The following is a 22,762-nucleotide window of genomic DNA, read 5'->3' as shown; positions in this document are numbered from 1 at the left end:
CTATATGTTCTGTCCATTGATGAGAGTGGTGAATTGAAGTCTCCAACTATTATGGTATATGTGTCTATTTCCCTTTTCAGTGTTTGCAGTGTATTCCTCATGTATTTAGGGGCATTCCGGTTCGGTGCATAAATATTTATGATTGTTATGTCTTCTTGTTTAATTGTTCCTTTTATTAGTAGATAGTGTCCTTCTTTGTCTCTTTTAACTGTTTTACATTTGAAGTCTAATTTGTTGGATATTAGTATAACTACTCCTGCTCTTTCTGGTTGTTATTTGCATGAAATATCTTTTCCCAACCTTTCTCTTTGAACCTATGTTTATCTTTGGGTCTAAGATGTGTTTCCTGTAGACAGCATATAGAAGGATCCTGTTTTTTAATCCATTCTGCCAGTCTATGTCTTTTGATTGGGGAATTCATTTCATTAATATTTAGTGTTATTACTGTTTGGGTAATATTTTCCTCTACCATTTTGCCTTTTGTATTATGTACATCATATCTGATTTTCCTTCTTTCTACACTCTTCTCCATACCTCTCTCTTCTGTCTTTTCGGTTCTGACTCTAGTGCTCCCTTTAGTATTTTCTTGCAGAGCTGGTCTCTTGGTCACAAATTCTCTCAGTGACTTTTTGTCTGAGAATGTTTTAATTTCTCCCTCATTTTTGAAGGACAATTTTGCAGGATATAGAGGTCTTGGTTGGCAGTTTTTCTCTTTTAGTAATTTAAATATATCATCCCACTGTCTTCTAGCTTCCATGGTTTCTGCTCAGAAATCTACACATAGTCTTATTGGGTTTCCCTTGTATGTGATAGATTGTTTTCCTCTTGCTGCTTTCAAGATCCTCTCTTTCTCTTTGACCTCTGACATTCTAACTAGTAAGTGTCTTGGAGAACGCCTATTTGGGTCTGTTCTCTTTGGGGTGCGCTGCACTTCTTGGATCTGTAATTTTAGGTCTTTCATAAGGTTCGGAAATTTTCAGTGATAATTTCTTCCATTAGTTTTTCTCCTCCTTTTCCCTTCTCTTCTCCTTCTCGGACACCCACAACACGTATATTTGTGCGCTTCATATTGTCCTTCAGTTCCCTGATCCCCTGTTCAAATTTTTCCATTCTTTTCCCTATAGTTTCTGTTTCTTTTTGGAATTCAGATGGTCCATCCTCCAGTTCACTAATTCTATCTTCTGTCTCTTTAAATCTGCCATTGTAGGTATCCATTGTTTTTTCCATCTTTTTTACTTTGTCCTTCACTTCCATAAGTTCTGTGATTTGTTTTTTCAGTTTTTCTATTTCTTCTTTTTGTTCAGCCCATGTCTTCTTCATGTCCTCCTTCAATTTATCGATTTTGTTTTTGAAGAGGTTTTCCATTTCTGTTCGTATATTCAGCATTAGTTGTCTCAGCTCCTGTATCTCATTTGAACTATTGGTTTGTTCCTTTGACTGGGCCATATTTTCAATTTTCTGAGCCTGATCCGTTATCTTCTGCTGGCGTCTGGGCATTTAGTCAGATTTCCCTGGGTGTTGGACCCAACAAGTTGAAAGATTTTTCTGTGAAATCTCTGGATTCTGTTTTTCTTATCCTGCCCAGTAGGTGGTGCTCGTGGCACTCGTTTGTCTGCGGGTCCCACCAGTAAAAGGTGCTGTGGGTCCTTTAACTTTGGAAAATTCTCGCCGTGGGGGAGGTTCGCCAGCTGAAGCGGCTTGGAAGAGTGACAGTCCGAATCTGCCAGCCGGCCCGGAGATCCGAACGCGGGGTGGATCGCCGGCCGCCGCAACCCGGGAGAGCGCCTGTCTGACTCTCCTACCCGACCCGGGGCGCCAGGCGTGGCGGGAGGGCGCCAGCCGCTGTGGCCCGGGGAAGGGCACCGTTCCCAGCCGAACCGGGAAGCCACGTGTTTGGAAGGGACCCCGATCACCGTTCTCCGTGGCCTGGGGATCTCCGATCTAATTCTCCCCGCTGGTCCGGGGGGCGCGCGTGGGCGCCAGCCACCGCGGCTTGAGGGGACCGCCTGTCCAATTCTCCCAGCCGGCCCGGGAAGGAGGGAGGGATTGACTCCGGCCGCCTGCCACCTACCAGCCCAGGGAAGCCTGCCCCCCTCAGCGATCTCACCGGAGCGGGTTCTCCCAGCCAGTCAGCCGTTCCAGAATGGGGTACGCTGTCTTCTTGATCTCTGTCGTGGCTCCTGGAGCTGTTCTGTATCGTTTTTACTCCCCTAGTAGCTGTTCTGGAGGAGGAACTAAGACCCGCGCGTCTTACTAAGTCCCCATCTCACATGAGCTGCCAAGTTCCTCTGGAGCCAGGGCCAGGAATTTCTGGGGCAAGGTCCAGTTAGCTGGCATGTCCATGCTGGGCCTCAAACTTTGTTCTCTCAGGAGCCTGAAACTTGGTGGATATCTGTGAACTCAACCAGAGCTTCTGGGGAAAGGTGGGCTGGAGCTGAGAAAGATCTGGTCCAGGGGCTCCCCAGAGACACCAAGAAAACTGAGACCTTCTAGCTTTATTTAACCCGAGAAGACACTGACAGGAGTAATTCGAGGCCCAAGAATAGGTACTTTATGATTCCACTTTTATGACCATCATAAAGATATAATCAGAGGCTTATAATGCAGAATATAGGGGACTTAGAGATACCTAGAAGCTAGAGGTGGGTGAACTGTTAACTAATGAGGTTGAACTCTGTGCTGGTTTGAAAGGAAGCATGCCCCCGAAGAAAAGCCATGTTTTAATATAAATCCCATTTCTTAAAGGTAGAATAATCCTTATTCAATACTGTATATTTGAAACTGTAATGAGATCATCTCCCTGGTTGATGTGATTTAGTCAAGAATAGTTGTTAAACTGGATTAGTGGATGACATGTCTCCACCCATTTGAGTGGGTCTTGATTGGTTTACTGCAGTCCTATAAAAGGGGAAACATTTTGGAGAAAGACATTCAGAGAGAGCAGAGCAGAACGAGAAGCCTCAAGAAGCAGAGAGTCCACCAGCCAGCGACCTTTGGGGATGAAGAAGGAAAATGCCTCCCGGGGAGCTTCATGAAACAGGAAGCAAGGAGAGAATTCTAGTGGATGATGCTGTGTTCGTTCGCCATGTGCCCTTCATAGAAGCCCTGACTGTGTTCCCCATGTGCCTTCTCACTTGAGAGAGAAACCCTGAACTTTATCGGCCTTCTTGAACCAAGGTATCTTTCCCTGGATGCCTTTGATTGGACATTTCTATAGACTTCTAATAATTGGGAACTTTTCTTGGTCTTAGAACTGTAAACTAGCAACTCGTTAAGTTCTCCCTTTTAAAGGCCATTCCATTTCTGGTATATGGCATTCCAGCAGCTAGCAAACTAGAACAAACTCCAATGTAAGGGAATAGATAGGAGCGAAGGTGATTCTCTTGTGGGTCTATAAGTAATATTACCATATTGAAGATGAACAAGATTGAAAGGGGTTGTATAGACCCACATGTCCCACTAACACTGAAATGTGAATGAGTTCTCGCAAGAATTACTTCAAAGATATGATTCTTTTATAAAGAGTGTTTATGTCCAGGGTATAGGGGGAAAACTGGTATTGCATGCTATGAGCTATGTTCAAAAGGAAACCATCAGCCCTACTGCAGCAACAGCAGAGGTAAATAATGGGGTGAGGGATAAGAGTTAACAGGAGGTTTAGATTTCCTCTTTGGTGAGGGTGTGTTTATTGGTTTTCTGTCTCTTGGGTGCAATGAAATTATCTAAAATTGAGAATGTTGATGGACTGTAGACTTTGGGTCCTGTGCATGATGCCTGATGCAGGTGGCTGAAGGATGCACGGATGGAGAAGTAGATTGGTGAACAATGGCATATACTTATGAATGAAGGGCTACAAAAAGGAAGAATGTCGTGAGGCACGCAACGATGTGAATGAGCATGTGGGACATTTGATGAGACAAAATAAGCCAGAAACAAAAACAACAGTGGTATGGCCACTGTTAGAAAATGCTGGTAGGAAAATAGGGGCCTAGATTGTAAGCTTTTAGAGCCGGCACGTTAAGTCTAGAGTGGTGATTAATATTTCTGGATCTGGAGAGGCTGTTTTATATATTTAACCTGATATTTAGAGATAAGAACGAAACTATACAGGTTGGGATTAAAGTAATTCAGATCATAGGAGTAAGGAAGACAGTGTCTATATTTTAGAATTACACATACTCTTTGAAACTAATGGAAGAAAAGATTATTTGATCTGGAACTGAAATTTTCTGTAGTGCATAATCTAATTCAGCCTAACTGTATAGCTCATCTGAACAACTGAAACACAGGAAGCACAGAATAAGAAAGAAAGCACAGATTAAAGATTCCTTTAATCCTGTGTAGATTATTATAATGCCTGGAAACTTCCTAGAGTATATTAAACAGGTGATCAAAAAGTATTGGCAAAGTCCCCTGAGGGAGGGGAGAAAGACTATGGAACTATTAAATTTTACCATCAGGGAATCCCCTGATACTGTGTCAAACCTTAGGGACACCCAAATCCATCTACCATGCCTTCGATCATGAGACTTATCTTGTGAAGCTTATGTAGGTAGTAGAGAAGCTTAGGCTACCTATACGCATGTCTAAGAGTTGCTTCTGGAGGACCTCTGTTGTTGCTCAGCTGTGGCCTCAGTCTCTCTAAGCCCAACTGTGCAAGTGAAATCATTGCCCTCCCCGCTATGTCGGGCAAGACATCCAGGGTGAAAGTCTCCTTGGCGACGTGGGAGAGGACTCCCAGGGATGAATCCAGACCTGGCACTGTGGGATCAACAATTACATCCTGACCAAAAGGGGGAAAAGAAGTGTAATTAATAAAATATCAGTGGCAAAGAGGGTTCAAATAGAGTCGAAAGGCTACTTTGGGAGATGCTTTATGCAAACTTCAGGTAGACCTTGTTACCTATCATAACTTCCAACTCCCAACCAGGGCCATTTCAGCCAATCCTAAGGAACACCTTGGGCAATATGCAAGATTCCACAAGGGCACTAGAGTAACTTTCCAGAAACTTACAACCTCCAGATGGGTCCCTGGTCCAGGTAAGTCCTGAAACCTAGCCCAGCCTCTCCAGAGCATCAGATAGTTCCACCTCCCTACCACATATTAGTGAGAGACCCTTCCAATACAAAAAAATTAGAATTGCCATAGCCCAAACAACCCCAAAGAGGGGTAATGGAAAGATCAAAGGTGATGGTGGAATTATACAGGGAAGGTAAGACTTAACAAATGAATATGAATGCTGAATCATTAGATCGATGTCTCTTTTAGTCTCCAGTATTTTAGAGCAGCTGGAAGTAACAATCTAAAATTGTGAAATGTTGTAACCCTTGTCAAAGTCTGAAATGTGTCCTACAACTAGTTGTGGTGCTGTGTTGAAATAACCTTTGTTGCAAATGGTTATTCACAAAAAAGAAAGAAAAAAAGTTGATCGTGATGATTAAAAAATATTTAAGCCCTCCAGCCTCCTATATTCTGGAGCAGCTAGAAGAAAAAATACAAGAGGATTGTATGGTAGCCCATGACAAACTGGAATCTATCTTGCAGCCACTTTTTGAAGAGTGCTTTGAAAACGATTGCTTTTGTATTTCTTTGCCTTGCATATATGTCATACTATACAATAAAAAAAAAATTTTAAAACAAAATCCATACTCCCTAATGATTCATGGATTAGAGGTAATCATAATGGAAATATCAGGACTTGTGGGATTTTAGTAAAGCAAACTTAGAGGGGAATTTAAAGTCTGAAATGCATTTATAAAAGAGCAGAAAAGCTGCTCATCAGATATTAAAGAAGCATTCAATTGTAGAAGTTAGGAAAAGGACAGATGGAACTGAAAGAAAGAAAGAAGAAAATAAAGGAGATCAGAAATAGAAAACAAAGCAACAAAAAATGGAGATGATCAGCAAAACTATAGATGGTTCTTTGAAAAAAAACATCTGGGAGACTGCTCAAGTTTTTTTTTTTAACAGGTAAAAATAAACAATGTTAAGAAACAAAGTGAACAGTTGGAATAAAAAAACAAAAACCATGAACAACTTTATGCCAACGATTTTGAAAACTAAGTGTACATTTCCCAGAAAAGTAGACACTATCAGAATTGGCTCAAGAAGAAAGAAAATCTAAACATTTTAGAAGAAACGTGTCATGGTCAGGTTCATGTGTCAACTTGGCCAAGTGGTGGTATCTGTTTGTCTGCTTGTGCAAGTGCTAGCCTGTCTGTTGCAATGAGGACATTTCATAGAATTAAATCACGATCACGTCAGCTGTATCCACAGCCAATTCCATTTGTAATCAGCCAAGGGGAGTGTCTTCTGCAGTGAGTGATGCTTAATCTAATCACTGGAAGCCTCTTAAGGAGGATTCAGAAGAGACTGGCTCTCTTCCTGCTTTGGCTGGACCCGTCATCAGAATTGTCGGCTTTACAACCTGCCCTACAGATTTTGGACTCTGCGTTCCCACAGTCATGTGAGACACTTTCATAAATTTTATATTTGCAAGTGTTCCCTGTTGATTCTGTTTCTCTAGAGAACCCTAACTAATACAAAACCCACTCTGAAGAAAAGAGGCATACTATCAGCCAGGTGCCATGTGCAGACCTTGTGTGAATATTAATTAAAAAAAACCAATAGTGCAAAAGAAAACAAAAAGCAAACATTTGTGAAGTAACTGAAATATTCATTGGGTATTTGATGGTACTTACAAGGAGTTCTATTTATTTTTTAGGCGTAATAATGGTTTATATATATATATATATTTAGGACAGGTGGGTTCTGAAGTATTTATGAGTTAAATGATGCGATATTAGAGATTTGCTTCAACATAATGGAGTATGGTGGTGATGTAAAGTGAATATGGTTTAGGGTACAGGTATGTGCTCTTCAGTGTAATAGCCCTAGTTATCTGTGGCTGTTTAAGTTTTAATTAATTAAAATTAAATTATTTAAAAATGTCACTTCCTGTCACACTAGGCATTTTGTTCAGACTAGCTGCATACATTTGAAGTCTTCCCTAATCACATGTGGCCTGTGATTGTTGGATGGTGCAGATAGAAAATTTCTGTCATACCGAAAGTTCTGTTGGATAGAGCTAGTATAGAACAAGCAAGATTCGCATGAGTGGATGATTGCTGAAGCTGAGTGATAGGTATATGACAATTAATTTTGCAATTGTCTCTTTATTTATGTACATTTGAAATTTTTCATGAAACAAAAAAAGGGAAAGGAGGTAGGAAGGAAAGAGAAAACATGCATGACCTTTGTGAGGAAAATTAGAGAAGACTTGAAGATACACCTTTTCATGGATGGAGAGACTCCATATGGTGAAGACATCAATTCTCCCCAAAGTAATCTGTAAAAAGAAAAAGAAAAAAATGTCATTATCCAAAGACAACTGGACATGGTTCTAGAATGCTGAATTGTTCTAGAAACCATCATGTCATATTAGATAATGCTTATTCAGCTGATGAATTAGTTGGGTGGACAGTTGTCTTTCTTTGATAGGATGCCAGCAATTCAGTTTCAAAGGTTTCAATAATGATGGGTGCCACCCTGAAGGAGTTTGAGAAAAGCTAAATATTTCCATGGATTCTAAGTATGTCTTTCATTCAGAGCCTCTTGTCACTTTTGTCATGAGAGAGAGAGAAATTTTAAGACATTTAGAATATTTAAATATATAAAATATTAATATTAAATATAAAATATTTAAATGTCTGTATTGTTATTCTGTTTGGTACTCTGAATTTTCCTGTTTTGTATTAAATATGGCTCATGAAACTACCAGCAAGATGTTATTCTAATAGCTCTCCTTTAAGTTTTCAAGGGGCAAATGTTTTTTAATTGAAAATATTTTTCCTGTATTGGGAAACTTTGTGGGCTATCCAATGTGATGGCAACATATTTTTATGATTAAAGGAAATGTTTTAATTATATGCTTAATTAAATGTGGTATAATTGTTCTACATCACAGAATGTCCCTGGCTGCTTATTGTATAATCTGCAGAAGAATAGGAACCTCTACTTCCCTATTGAAAAGGGACACATACTGGAGAGAGATCCGTGAGTACAGTTTAAACATCTCCTTATAGAAACTGTGATATATAAATGGTGGCTGGATTTCCAGGATGTCCACAAAAACTTATTTAACCTATAGTAAGTCTCAGATTTGTTTGCACCTGTTCTATGCTAATGACCCACCCCAAATTTGTAGGTCTAGAGCCATGCACACTCTTTTTCTTGGAAATTCTTTACCCTCTCCGTCAAAATCATGCTTACTTTTCTAAACTCGACTTAAATATCACTGCATTCTCATTCAGCAGATATTGACTAAACTCTTGTTTTGTGCCAGGCACTTGTGTTAGGTTTTGGCTTTACAGTGGTAAGCAAGGAAGATGTCCTTGCCGTCTTGGAATTTAGGGTCTAGCACTAATTTACCTTCCATGCTGTAGCCAGGCCTTCCTCTAGGAAGCTTTCCCTGTCACACTAGACCAGGGGAGATCCTGCCACTTACCATTTTGTATGTAAATATAGGACTTGCTTAGTTCTCTGACTTCCTCCGTAGGCTTTAAAATCTGTGAGGGCAGGGTCTTATCTTGACCATTATATCCTCAGTTGCTTATTATTGTACCTGGCATATAATAAGTGTTCAAATTTTATTTATTGGATGGAAGAATGAAATAATCTATTTTCTGAGAATTATTTATGATACTTGTGAAATGAGAAGATCAGCTTAGATCATCTTTCATTCATTTGACAATTATTGATCACCTACTATGAGTGCCAGGGACTATACTATATTGGGTAGAGTATCGAACAAAACAAAAAGTCCATGTCCTTATGAAGCTTCCTTTTGATTTTTAAGGTAGATCTATTTTTAAGACAGATCCTTTCTGTCTAGAGAATTCTGTGGTTCTTTATTCCAAATATAAAAAGACAAATGGGGAACGTGATTCTCTCCTGCCCACATTACTCTCCCTCCTTCCCCCTTCTTCTCTCCTTCCTTTCTCCCTTCTCCTTTCCTCTCATTTTCTTTCTCTCTTTCTCTGTCTCTTTTTCTCTATTTTTCTTTTCTTCCCTAAAAATAAAAAAATAAAAAGAGAAGTGGGGACAGAGAAGGGAGTTTACTTTCTGTCATTATATCTGGCAGAACAAACTCAAGAGTGTTGAATTTACTTTAAGGTGGAATAAAGGTCTGTGAGAGTTTATTTTATTTACAGGAGCTCATTGAAAAAGAGATATTATAGTAAGAAGCAAGTGGGGGTAACAGTAGTGGGGGTAACAGTAGAGAAGGAAACAGGTAGCCAGTCCCTGGGGCCAATGGGGTAGGGGAGAAGGACAAAGGACACCATCTTAGAATGAAAAATGGCCGAGAAAAGTTGCACAGTCAAGAAGCAATGTGATGATCTTGTGAGTTATTGATTATATACCAAGAATGGAATGCTTGTATGTTAAGAATACTTGTGTTTGTATGTTATGTTTAAAAGAAAAAAATAAAATAAAAAAAGCAATATCTGCCACAACTCCTGATCTCAACTACAGAACTCCCAGAATTGTACTCTTCCCCCATTCTAGAGAAACACCACAGGGTCCTAAAGTTTGGGAGGAATGTCCATTGCCATTTCCTAGTGCATAGGGAAAGTCAAGTAAGGGGAATTCCTTATCCCTCAGTAAGGAGAAGAAATGTATTCTTGGCAGCCTCGGTTGAAACTCTGAACAAAGAGAGTACTACCTCTTTATGTCAGATCAGTTAGTTATAGGTTAAATAGATTTTTGTGGGCTGGCCTTGGTACCTAACCATCTTGAGTGTTAAATCAGTTAAGGTTGTTTCCTACATGCAATAAAAACTTGACTACAGTGGCTTAAATTAGTGAGGTTTTAATTTTTCTCACAGAACAGAAAGTCAGGAGAGATAGAACTTAGGGCAGGAATAGCAGCCAAGCAATCCTTCTGTCTTTTTTCTCCATTATCCTTATTACGTAACTTTGTCATCAGGTCACAGAATAGTTGCTGAATCCTTGAGCATCAAGAAGTCAGAAGGTCATAAAAGCCATCTTATAAGGTTTTGTCTTTTTATTTGGGGAGGGACCCCTCTCCGTAGATCTATATTTCATTAGCCACAGTTATGTTATACAGTAGCCCTAAGTCCAGAGGAGTTGAGGAAACTGAATATTTTAGGATAGTAATAAGGTTGTGATGGTAAGGATTAAGGAGTTTACGTAAAGTGCATAGGCAACTAGTGTATCTGCAACTAAGAATTTTTTTAGTATTAAAAAATACTTTCCCCTCTCTTTCTCCGCCGGCCCGCCGCGCGGCGCCCAAGCCCCGCAGCAGCCGAGCCGCCCGACCTCCTTCTCCCCTCTCTTTCTCCGCCGGCCCGCCGCGCGGCGCCCAAGCCCCGCAGCAGCCGAGCCGCCCGACCTCCTTCTCCCCTCTCTTTCTCCGCCGGCCCGCCGCGCGGCGCCCAAGCCCCGCAGCAGCCGAGCCGCCCGACCTCCTTCTCCCCTCTCTTTCTCCGCCGGCCCGCCGCGCGGCGCCCAAGCCCCGCAGCAGCCGAGCCGCCCGACCTCCTTCTCCCCTCTCTTTCTCCGCCGGCCCGCCGCGCGGCGCCCAAGCCCCGCAGCAGCCGAGCCGCCCGACCTCCTTCTCCCCTCTCTTCCCCCTCCTGCTCCGGCTGCTCTCCAACCACCACGGTGCCCTCTTCCCCCGCCTTCACCGTGCTCCTCCGCCACCAGCCTCGACAGCCTTGCCGCCCTCACCTTTCCTCCTCCAGAACAGCTACTGGGGGAGTGGAGATAATACAGAGCAGCTCCCGGAGCCACGACGGAGATCAAAGGGACAACGTACCCCATCCTGGAACGGCTGACTATCTGGGAGAACCAGCTCCGGTGAGATCACCAAGGGGCACGGGCTTTCCTGGGTGGGACGGCAAGCGACCGGAGTCCCTCCCTTCCACCTTCCTGGGCCAGCTGGTAGAATTGGACAGGCGGTCCCCTTAGGCCGCGGCGACTGGTGCCCCCACCACACGAGGCCCCCCGGAACAACTGAGATAGTTGGGTCGGAAATCCCCAGACTGCGGAGAACAGTGACCGGGGGATCCCTTCCAAACACGTGACTCCCCCGTCGGCTGGGAACAGTGTACTCTACCGGGCTGCGACAGCTGGCGCCCTCCCGCCACGCTTGGTGCCCCGGGCCGACTGGCTAATTTGGCCGAACGCTCTCCTGTGCTGCGACGGCCGGTGGCCCTCCCCGCGTTTGGAACCCCGGGCCGGCTGGCATTCTTCCAAGATGCTTCGGTTGCCGAACCTCCCCTACGGCGAGAGTTTTCCAGAGTTGAGGGACCCACAGCAACTTTCGCTGGTGGAACCCACAGACAGGCGTGTGCCACGAGCGCCACCTACTGGGCAGGATAGGAAGAACAGAACCCAGAGATTGCGCAGAAAAATCTTTCAAGCTGTGGGGTCGAACACCCGGGGAAATCTGACTAAATGCCCAGACGCCAGCAGAAGATAACGGATCACGCTCAGAAAATTGAACATATGGCCCAGTCAAACGAACAAACCAATAGTTCAAATGAGATACAAGAGCTGAGACAACTAATGCTGAATATACGAACAGAAATGGAAAACCTCTTCAAAAATGAAATCGATAAATTGAGGGAGGACATGAAGAAGACATGGGTTGAACATAAAGAAGAAATAGAAAAACTGAAAAAACAAATCACAGAACTTATGGAAGTGAAAGATAAAGTAGAAAAGATGGAAAAAACAATGGATACCTACAATGACAGATTTAAAGAAACAGAAGATAGAATTAGTGATTTGGAGGATGAAACATCTGAATTCCAAAAAGAAACAGAAACTATCCGGAAAAGAATGGAAAAATTTGAACAAGGTATCAGGGAACTCAAGGACAATGTGAACCGTACAAATATACGTGTAGTGGGTATCCCAGAAGGAGAAGAGAAGGGAAAAGGAGGAGAAAAACTAATGGAAGAAATTATCACTGAAAATTTCCCAACTCTTATGAAAGACCTAAAATTACAGATCCAAGAAGTGCAGCGCACCCCAAAGAGATTAGACACAAATAGGCATTCCCCAAGACACTTACTAGTTAGAATGTCAGAGGCCAAAGAGAAAGAGAGGATCTTGAAGGCAGCGAGAGAAAAACAATCCGTCACATACAAGGGAAACCCAATAAGACTATGTGTAGATTTCTCAGCAGAAACCATGGAAGCTAGAAGACAGTGGGATGATATATTTAAGTTACTAAAAGAGAAAAACTGCCAGCCAAGACTCCTATATCCAGCAAAATTGTCCTTCAAAAATGAGGGAGAAATTAAAACATTCTCAGACAAAAAGTCACTAAGAGAATTTGTGACCAAGAGACCAGCTCTGCAAGAAATACTAAAGGAAGCACTAGAGTCAGATACAAAAAGACAGAAGAGAGAGACATGGAGAAAAGTGTAGAAAGAAGGAAAGTCAGATATGATATATATAATACAAAAGGCAAAATGGTAGAGGAAAATATTATCCAAACAGTAATAACTCTAAATGTCAATGGACTGAATTCCCCAATTAAAAGACATAGACTGGCAGAATGGATTAAAAAACAGGATCCTTCTATATGCTGTCTACAGGAAACACATCTTAGACCCAAAGATAAATATAGGTTGAAAGTGAAAGGTTGGGAAAAGATATTTCATGCAAACAACAACCAGAAAAGAGCAGGAGTGGCTATACTAATATCCAACAAATTAGACTTCAAATGTAAAACAGTTAAAAGAGACAAAGAAGGACACTATATACTATTAAAAGGAACAATTAAGCAAGAAGACATAACAATCATAAATATTTATGCACCGAACCAGAATGCCCCAAAATACGTGAGGAATACACTGCAAACAATGAAGAGGGAAATAGACACATATACCATAATAGTTGGAGACTTCAATTCACCACTCTCATCAATGGACAGAACATCTACACAGAGGATCAATAAAGAAATAGAGAACCTGAATATTACTATAAATGAACTTGACTTAACAGACATTTATAGGACATTACATCCCACAACAGCAGGATACACCTTTTTTTCAAGTGCTCATGGATCATTCTCAAAGATAGACCATATGCTGGGTCACAAAGCAAGTCTTAACAAATTTAAAAAGATTGAAATCATACACAACACTTTCTCGGATCATAAAGGAATGAAGTTGGAAATCAATAATAGGCGGAGGGCCAGAAAATTCATAAATACATGGAGGCTCAACAACACACTCTTAAACAACAAGTGGGTCAAAGAAGAAATTGCAAGAGAAATTAGTAAATACCTAGAGGCAAATGAAAATGAAGATACAACATATCAAAACTTATGGGACGCAGCAAAAGCAGTGCTAAGAGGGAAATTTATTGCCCTAAATGCCTTTATCAGAAAAGAAGAAAAGGCAAAAATGCAGGAATTAACTGTCCACTTGGAAGAACTGGAGAAAGAACAGCAAACTAACCCCAAAGCAAGCAAAAGGAAAGAAATAACAAAGATTAGAGCAGAAATAAATGAAATTGAAAACATGAAAACAATAGAGAAAATCAATAAGACCAGAAGTTGGTTCTATGAGAAAATCAACAAGATTGATGGGCCCTTAGCAAGATTGACAAAAAGAAGAAGAGAGAGGATGCAAATAAATAAGATTAGAAATGAAAGAGGAGACATAACTACTGACCTCACAGAAATAAAGGAGGTAATAACAGGATACTATGAACAACTTTACGCTAATAAATACAACAATTTAGAAGAAATGGACAGGTTCCTGGAAAGACATGAACAACCAACTTTGACTCAAGAAGAAATAGACGACCTCAACAAACCAATCACAAGTAAAGAGATTGAATTAGTTATTCAAAAGCTCCCTAAAAAGAAAAGTCCAGGACCAGACGGCTTCACATGTGAATTCTATCAAACATTCCAGAAAGAATTAGTACCTACTCTCCTCAAACTCTTCAACATAATCGAAGTGGAGGGAAAACTACCTAATTCATTCTATGAAGCCAACATCACCCTCATACCAAAACCAGGCAAAGATATTACAAAAAAAGAAAACTACAGACCAATCTCTCTAATGAATACAGATGCAAAAATCCTCAATAAAATTCTAGCAAATCGTATCCAACAACACATTAAAAGAATTATACATCATGACCAAGTAGGATTCATCCCAGGTATGCAAGGATGGTTCAACATAAGAAAATCAATTAATGTAATACACCATATCAACAAATCAAAGCAGAAAAATCACATGATCATCTCAATTGATGCAGAGAAGGCATTTGACAAGATTCAACATCCTTTCCTGTTGAAAACACTTCAAAAGATAGGAATACAAGGGAACTTCCTTAAAATGATAGAGGGAATATATGAAAAACCCACAGCTAATATCATCCTCAATGGGGAAAAATTGAAAACTTTCCCCCTAAGATCAGGAACAAGACAAGGATGTCCACTATCACCACTATTATTCAACATTGTGTTGGAAGTTCTAGCCAGAGCAATTAGGCAAGAAAAAGAAATACAAGGCATCAAAATTGGAAAGGAAGAAGTAAAACTATCACTGTTTGCAGACGATATGATACTATATGTAGAAAACCCAGAAAAATCCACACCAAAATTACTAGAGCTAATAAATGAGTACAGCAAAGTAGCAGGCTACAAGATCAACATTCAAAAATCTGTAGCTTTTCTATACACTAGTAATGAACAAGCTGAGGCGGAAATCAAGAAACGAATCCCATTTACAATCGCAACTAAAAGAATAAAATACCTAGGAATAAATTTAACCAAAGAGACAAAAAACCTATATAAAGAAAACTACAAAAAACTGTTAAAAGAAATCACAGAAGACCTAAATAGATGGAAGGGCATACCGTGTTCATGGATTGGAAGACTAAATATAGTTAAGATGTCAATCCTACCTAAATTGATTTACAGATTCAATGCAATACCAATCAAAATCCCAACAACTTATTTTTCAGAAATAGAAAAACCAATAAGCAAATTTATCTGGAAGGGCAGGGTGCCCCGAATTGCTAAAAACATCTTGAGGAAAAAAAACGAAGCTGGAGGTCTCACGCTACCTGACTTTAAGGCATATTATGAAGCCACAGTGGTCAAAACAGCATGGTATTGGCATAAAGATAGATATATCGACCAATGGAATCGAATAGAGTGCTCAGATATAGACCCTCTCATCTATGGACATTTGATCTTTGATAAGGCAGTCAAGCCAACTCACCTGGGACAGAGCAGTCTCTTCAATAAATGGTGCCTAGAGAACTGGATATCCATATGCAAAAGAGTGAAAAAAGACCCATCTCTCACACCCTTTACAAAAGTTAACTCAAAATGGATCAAAGATCTAAACATTAGGTCTAAGACCATAAAACAGATAGAGGAAAATGTTGGGAGATATCTTATGGATCTTACAACTGGAGGTGGTTTTATGGACCTTAAACCTAAAGCAAGAACACTGAAGAAGGAAATAAATAAATGGGAGCTCCTCAAAATTAAACACTTTTGTGCATCAGAGAACTTCATCAAGAAAGTAGAAAGACAGCCTACACAATGGGAGACAATATTTGGAAACGACATATCAGATAAAGGTCTAGTATCCTGAATTTATAAAGAGATTATTCAACTCAACAACAAAAAGACAGCCAACCCAATTACAAAATGGGAAAAAGACTTAAACAGACACCTCTCAGAAGAGGAAATACGGATGGCCAAGAGGCACATGAAGAGATGCTCAATGTCCCTGGCCATTAGAGAAATGCAAATCAAAACCACAATGAGATATCATCTCACACCCACCAGAATGGCCATTATCAACAAAACAGAAAATGACAAGTGCTGGAGAGGATGCGGAGAAAGAGGCACACTTATCCACTGTTGGTGGGAATGTCAAAGGGTGCAACCACTGTGGAAGGCAGTTTGGCGGTTCCTCAAAAAGCTGAATATAGAATTGCCATACGACCCAGCAATACCATTGCTAGGTATCTACTCAAAGGACTTAAGGGCAAAGACACAAACGAACATTTGCACACCAATGTTTATAGCAGCGTTATTTACAATTGCAAAGAGATGGAAACAGCCAAAATCTCCATCAACAGAAGAGTGGCTAAACAAACTGTGGTATATACATACGATGGAATATTATGCAGCTTTAAGACAAGATAAACTTATGAACCATGTAATAACATGGATGGACCTAGAGAATATTATGCTGAGTGAATCCAGCCAAAAACTAAAGGACAAATACTGTATGGTCCCACTGATGTGAACGGACATTCGAGAATAAACTTGAAATATGTCATTGGTAACAGAGTTCAGCAGGAGTTAGAAACAGGGTAAGACAATGGGTAATTGAAGCTGAAGGGATACAGACTGTGCAACAGGACTAGATACAAAAACTCAAAAATGGACAGCACAATAATACCTAATTGTAAAGTAATCATGTTAAAATACTGAATGAAGCTGCATCTGAGCTATAGGGTTTTTTTTGTTTTTGTTTGCTTGTTGGTTTGTTTGTTGTTGTTGTTTTTTACTATTACTACTACTTTTATTTCTTTTCTTTATATTAACATTTTATATCTTTTTCTGTTGTGTTGCTAGTTCCTCTAAACTGATGCAAATGTACTAAGAAACAATGATCATGCGTCTATGTGATGATGTTAAGAATTACTGAGTGCATATGTAGAATGGTATGATTTCTAAATGTTGTGTTAATTTCTTTTTTTTTTTTCCGTTAATAAAAATAAAAATAAAAAAAAAATTATCACATGGAATATGCTTCACCTAAAAAAAAAAAAAAAAAAATACTTTCCAAGTGCCAAATAAACATAAACTTGTAGAATGCTGCCTATATTTAAAATGAATTTATCTACATATGGTATTAACCACTAACTATAACATAATTCTTTGGTAAAAGTCAATTCATGTCCTCACTTGGTACTGGGCAAACATAATCCTTTAGTAGAAACCTGGTAGTGCAAGAGAGGATTCTCCCTGTTGCTTATTAACTGGTCATAAACTACAGAAGGAGTCAGAAGGGAAGTTAGCTTCCTACACATAGGATTCAGTGAAGCATGTGGTCCTGGCATATCATTGGTGGAACAGGGATGAGGGTCTCAGGAGATTTGCTGGGGGTGGGGGGGAGGGTGGCAGAATCGGAGGTGGAAGAAGGGGAGAATGAATATGAAATGCTGTAACTACAGATTAATATTATGTATAAATTATAACTATAAAGTAGCCAGTGCTTATTGATTAGGCTGTTTGTGTCTGGGGATAGGAAGCCATGTGCTAATAACAACTCATTATATTCATAGAAAAATATGAATGACTTTATCAGTTATATATGATATAAATAGTTACACTATGCCAATTTTCTGTCAAACTTTTAAAAATTAATTTCATCACATTGATTTTTTCTTTCTTTTTGAAGGTAATATAATAAAGTTTACTGGATCACTTATTCTAGGGTAAGTGTCAGCTGTGCATTATTAGTTGTCTTCATTACACTACTGTTTGGAATTTCATTGGAAGTGATTTACAGGTAGTATCGAGTAGTAAAAAGGGTGTAGGTTGTGGAATTAGACAGATGGATTTGATTGCTAGTTCTAACCCTTAAGTGTTATTGTAGTCAATTTTATTTACTTTTCTAATAGAAACTGTTTTTTCCTGAGTAAGTATATAATGGGGACTCTACCTATCTTGTGCAGTTGCTAGAGGACATACATAGCAGTCATCCAGTAATTAGCTTCTTCACATTTAAAATCATCACAGTGGAATAGTGTCTGGTATTAGATTCTTTTCATTTTTTATTAGAGAAGTTGTAGGTTCACAGAAAAATCATGCATACAATACAGAGTTCCCATATACCACTCTGTTATTAACACCTTGCATTAATGTTGTATAGTTGTTACAATTCTTGAAAGAACATTTTTATTATTATATACTAGTAACTATAGTCCATTCTTTACAATAGGGTTCACTGTTGTGCACTCCTATGTATTCTTTTAATTTTTTTCTAGTTGTATTAGATTTAAAGCTAGTAGAGAAGGTAAAAACTGAGCATAGTCAAAATCATTTTGAAAATCTCTTAAATCACCATAAAGCAATCACACATGGAAATTGAGATTCACGCTTCTATCACATGCTCTTTCAGAGGCACACACTTAAAGAATTGAGTGGCCCTCTTTCCTAAATTGTTGTCATTCTCTTTCCTTTCTTTTTTTGGGGGAGAAGGGGTTGTCAGAGGGGAAGGGTGAAAAACATTTGTTAAATTTATGTGTAATAAATTATACATAATTTTATGTATATTTAGTATTATGTATAATACTACTGTACTGTGTTTGTTAATACTTTTTTCACTAGTATAAATATAAAGTCAACTTTTAGATGCTAAGATGATAAAGGAAATACATTTCTCCATGGCATTGTAACGTAAGGCAATACCTTCAGATGATTTGTCCTTATGACTCATTTTGGGCAAAGGATAAATGTAAATGTATACTCTTTAAGGAGTTTTCTTTGTCTAGCTCACAGTTTTACTCAGGAATAGAGTGAAAAGTAATCATATAGTTCTTGGTAAAGAATTTTGTGTTTCCTGGAAAACATGATAAAAATGCTCCAACATTGCTCTTTTTATCTTGCTTGCTTTGGTGTGGAAATCGAAGGTCAGGCAGTAACTGACGTTACTAAGCTCTAAATTCATACAGAAGGCAGCATTTGTCTTGATTTAGGAAGCGATTATAGCTTAGTCTGATTAGGAAAGAAATCCTCCCTTTGAGGCACACAATAAATAACATTATATTTTACATTTAAAAGTTGACTTGAGTATAAATTGGTATCATCTTTTTGAAAACACAGTTCACCATTATCTAGTAACGTTGAACAGTATGTAGCCTGTCAGGAGGCATGCAGTTGTACTTGTGTATGTGTGCTGGAGAAGCGTGTCCACAGGAGCACAGTGTTGGTGCATAAACTGATAACAGCATTGTGTGTGATAGCCTTATGCTGGGTATTTACTATATGCCCATCTCTGGCAAAGTGAACCAATAAATTGTGGTATATTCCTTCAATCGGTGAATCATATCCCATATAAAAATATAAATGTATGTACTACAAGTACATGCAACAGCATGGATGAATCTCACAAACATAAGACTGAACAGAATAATGCATAGAGTATCATCCAATCAGTATGAAGTTCACATATAGACAAAACTAAACTCTTTGGTTTAAGGATATATATATAGGTGGAAAAACTATAAAGAAAAGCAGGGACATATCATAAAAGTCAGAATAATAAGGGCCTATAGAGATGAGAGAATGATAATAATCAGGAAAGATAGGGCTATGGTTATGTGACTATTATTACTAATTAAAGTGAATTTGTGTATATGTGTATCATATGCATGTTTCTGTATGTATGTCATATTTCCCAGTAAAGAAAGAAAAAGTTCATTAGGAAAAGCTTAATAAAAAGGAGTAGTTCTTGTGTTACATTTAGATCATATATTGATAATTAATTTTTTGTTTCTTTTTAAGAAGTTCTTTATTTCTTACATATGAAATTCTGGCCCTGAAGAAGTCATTGACATTAGATACTCAAGTGGTAGAAAGAGAAAAAATGAAGTCGTATATATATGTGAACACAATTTCTTTAGATAAAGGAGAAAATCTCGGTAAGTTATGGCAAAGTAATCTCATCTTTGTAAAAAATGGAAGCTAGTTGTTGAATTTAAAAAGGAATCTTTAAAACATAACATTAATAAAGTAGGTTCATTAACTCTAAGAATCATGAAACCCTGTGAGAACCAAGCTCCTAAAAAATGAATAGAAGACCAAATTTTGAATTTCCATATCTGCCCAAGTTTGCAGCTCTCCTGTGGTGAAAGGGAGTGAAAACCAGACTCCTGTTTTAGTTCAAACCTGGAATTCCACCCCTTAATGAGGATCTTCAATTCAGAGACAGACCCTTAGTTTGCCAAGTACAAAACACAGTTTTGTCCTTTAGCTTAGAGATATTTCTGTCTTATGGAATTTGTTCGTGCGAACTGAAGTGATGAGGCTGATTGATAAATAGAATACTTACCTGTTTACAGAGGGAAGAATCTGCCACAAAGGTCGGAAAGCCTGTCTTTGCCAGTAAGGCATTCTGCTTCTGGTTATCTTGGTTTTAGAGCAGAGGCATATGTATGTATCAAGCTCTAGGTAGCCTGGTGAGTCACTGTATGTGCCTGCGCCTGCCTTGTCAACCAGAAGAGTCACGCCTGTCAGCACATGACCTTCCCGGAGGGGGCATTTTTGTGCTGCTCCCCGATCTGTGATCGGTCTGTCACCACTCTCTCCTACTTGCATTGATTGTTATCTCAGTTTCCTGTACTTGAGCATGCTTTCATGATGTGTTATAATTTCAGTTTCATGGATCACTTTTTTTGGTATGATTTACCTATATACCGAGGCTTAATCTTTGTAAGATATCTCCAAATTTCAGTTAGAGATTAGCTATTTTTGAAGGATGTTTTCCTGAATACAGCTAATTCTATATAATAATTTTATTAGTTTTAATTAGTGTTTTCGTTTTGTTATGTTTTAGTTTTTACTTTTTCCCTGACTTGGAGAGAGATCTTATTTAAGGGTCTATAGTTCTGTGTTCCCCTAATTGTTTTAATTGCATTGATATTGACAATAAAATAGAGGAAAGGTGCTATTTTATATTTTCTTTGGGAAAAAAATTTGGGAGTTTAGTTTATACATTTTTCTTTGAAGCATTGGAGCATAGCATTAAGAGTACATACTTGGTTTCATTTAAGTTTATAATCATGTTAGGAATTACCTACCAGGCAAGAAAAGAACTTCACAAAGCAGTAAGAAAAGTATTGGCAACATCAGCCAAGATATTATGGAGTCCATTTGCTGGTAAGTACCATATTTTTTACTTGGAATCCTGTTATCAGTAATCTGAACGTTGTTTGATGGTCAACCTGAGATATTTTTCCCATTTCTTATGCTAATGTTTATTATATCTATAGAAAATTGAGTAATGTTGGTCACTCAGGTGGTATTTAATTTTAAGTGCTCAATTCTTTGAACAATCTTTTTCCTCTCATCTTTATGAATAAAGTTGTAGGTGAGTATCAAGACTAAAAATAGCTTATTCTCTTGATAAGATTTCAAAATCTTTAACTTCTTAGAAAATCACTCCCATGGTTTTTTTGTAATGAGAATGAATATTCTATCAAAAGTGTAGATTTTACAATCAGACAAGTCCACAATGTGGGACTAGTTATAAAACAGCAGGCCTGCTAACTCTTTTCAAAGTTGGCGTGATGAAAAAGAAAAGGTTGGGTAAACTTTCTAGACTAAAAGAGACTAAAGAGACATAGTCAAATCCTGGTTTAAAAAACAATTCTAAATATGTTTTGAGGGCAGGCCACGGTGGCTCAGCAGGCAAGAATGCTTGCCTGCTATGCCAGAGGACCCGGGTTCAATTCCTGGTGCCTGCCCATGTAAAAAAATAAATAAATAGATAATTGTTTTGAGACAATTGGGGAAATCTTAATGTGTAGTTGAATTGGCTATTAGATGATTTCAGATTTTTATTAGTGTTCTTAACTGCGATAATGTCATCGTGGTTATGTAGGAGAATGCAGGCTGAACCATGAAACATCATATGTCTGCAACTTCCTTTCAAATAGTTTAACAACAAACAAAACACACACACATGGTTATAGATAAAGCAGATATTGCATAGTAATAACAGGTATTGAATCTAGATGTTTTAGGCATATGGATGTTTATTGTATTGTTCTTTAAATTCTTCCATTGTTTGATATTTTTTATAATAAATTGTTTGGGGTGGATAAAGAGAGGACATAGTACATAAACATAAGGCACACATGCATAATAAAACAATATTATATTTTGACATAATGACAATATGACAGAACTGAGAACAAGCATATCAGTCATGAACAATACCTATAAATAGATTTAACTCTCCTATTGCAGATATCATATACTTATAAATTACCATCTTACCATCCTTAAATAAACGCATAAATAAAAATGTTGTCTTAACTGTTCACACTGTCTTGTTTTCTTTCTAAGACACTTTTAGTACAGTTGATGTAGATGATCATGAATGTTCTGTGTGGCTGCTGTTGAGGAAGAGCAAATCCGAAGATGAGGCAGCGCGGTTGCAGGCTGTGCAGGAGATGTCCGAGAGCCACCACTGGCACGGTAATGACACCACCTGGAACTCAGCTAGCTTCTGGCTTCTGATATAGAAGAAAGGGAATGAGAGATTAAGGAAGGAAAACAATTGAGGCAATTGTTTTATATGTATATATATAAATAAATTGTCATATATTTATATAAAGATTTTTTTTCCCCACAAATTTAAAGAAGAAGCGCCAGTACTTGAAACTGTTAGGTATTAGAGGAAGACAATGTATGTCTTTTTTTTTTATTACTATAGAATTTGTGGGTTTACAGGGCATGCATAACAATCATGCATAAAAAATAGGATTCCCATTCACCCATTCACCACCCCACCACTAGCACCTTGCACTGGTGTGGAACATTTGTTACAATTGATGATACCACGTTTTTATAATTGTACTATTAATTAAAGTCCATGGTTTATTTTAGGGTTGCTTGTTTGTATAGTGTAGTTCCATGGATTTTTTAAAAAATTTATTCTATTACCAT

At 38.7% G+C, this 22,762-nt stretch overlaps 1 protein-coding gene across 13 annotated transcripts in view; it reads left to right on the top strand.

Annotated features, from left to right (window-relative positions):
- The window catches only part of SERAC1 (serine active site containing 1), a 228,164-nt gene that overhangs the window by 104,823 nt on the left and 100,579 nt on the right, over nt 1-22,762 (top strand). For 8 of the 13 annotated variants that reach the window (XM_077149372.1, XM_077149371.1, XM_077149369.1 and 5 more), the window contains 5 exons: nt 7,968-8,056; nt 17,487-17,523; nt 19,595-19,731; nt 20,879-20,968; nt 22,160-22,291. In XM_077149372.1, the coding sequence (XP_077005487.1) occupies nt 7,969-8,056; nt 17,487-17,523; nt 19,595-19,731; nt 20,879-20,968; nt 22,160-22,291 (484 nt within the window). In that variant the 5' untranslated portion in view covers nt 7,968. Of the gene's footprint in view, nt 1-7,370; nt 7,593-7,967; nt 8,057-17,486; nt 17,524-19,594; nt 19,732-20,878; nt 20,969-22,159; nt 22,292-22,762 lie in introns of those variants that run through there. The other 5 variants (XR_013170847.1, XM_077149365.1, XM_077149366.1 and 2 more) reach the window with 4 other exon arrangements.

The sequence above is a fragment of the Tamandua tetradactyla genome, chromosome 2, assembly GCF_023851605.1.
Source record: "Tamandua tetradactyla isolate mTamTet1 chromosome 2, mTamTet1.pri, whole genome shotgun sequence".
Taxonomy (NCBI): Eukaryota; Metazoa; Chordata; class Mammalia; order Pilosa; family Myrmecophagidae; genus Tamandua; species Tamandua tetradactyla.
The sequence above is the reverse complement of the archived record's forward strand: the minus strand, read 5'-3'. Positions and strand labels throughout refer to the sequence as shown.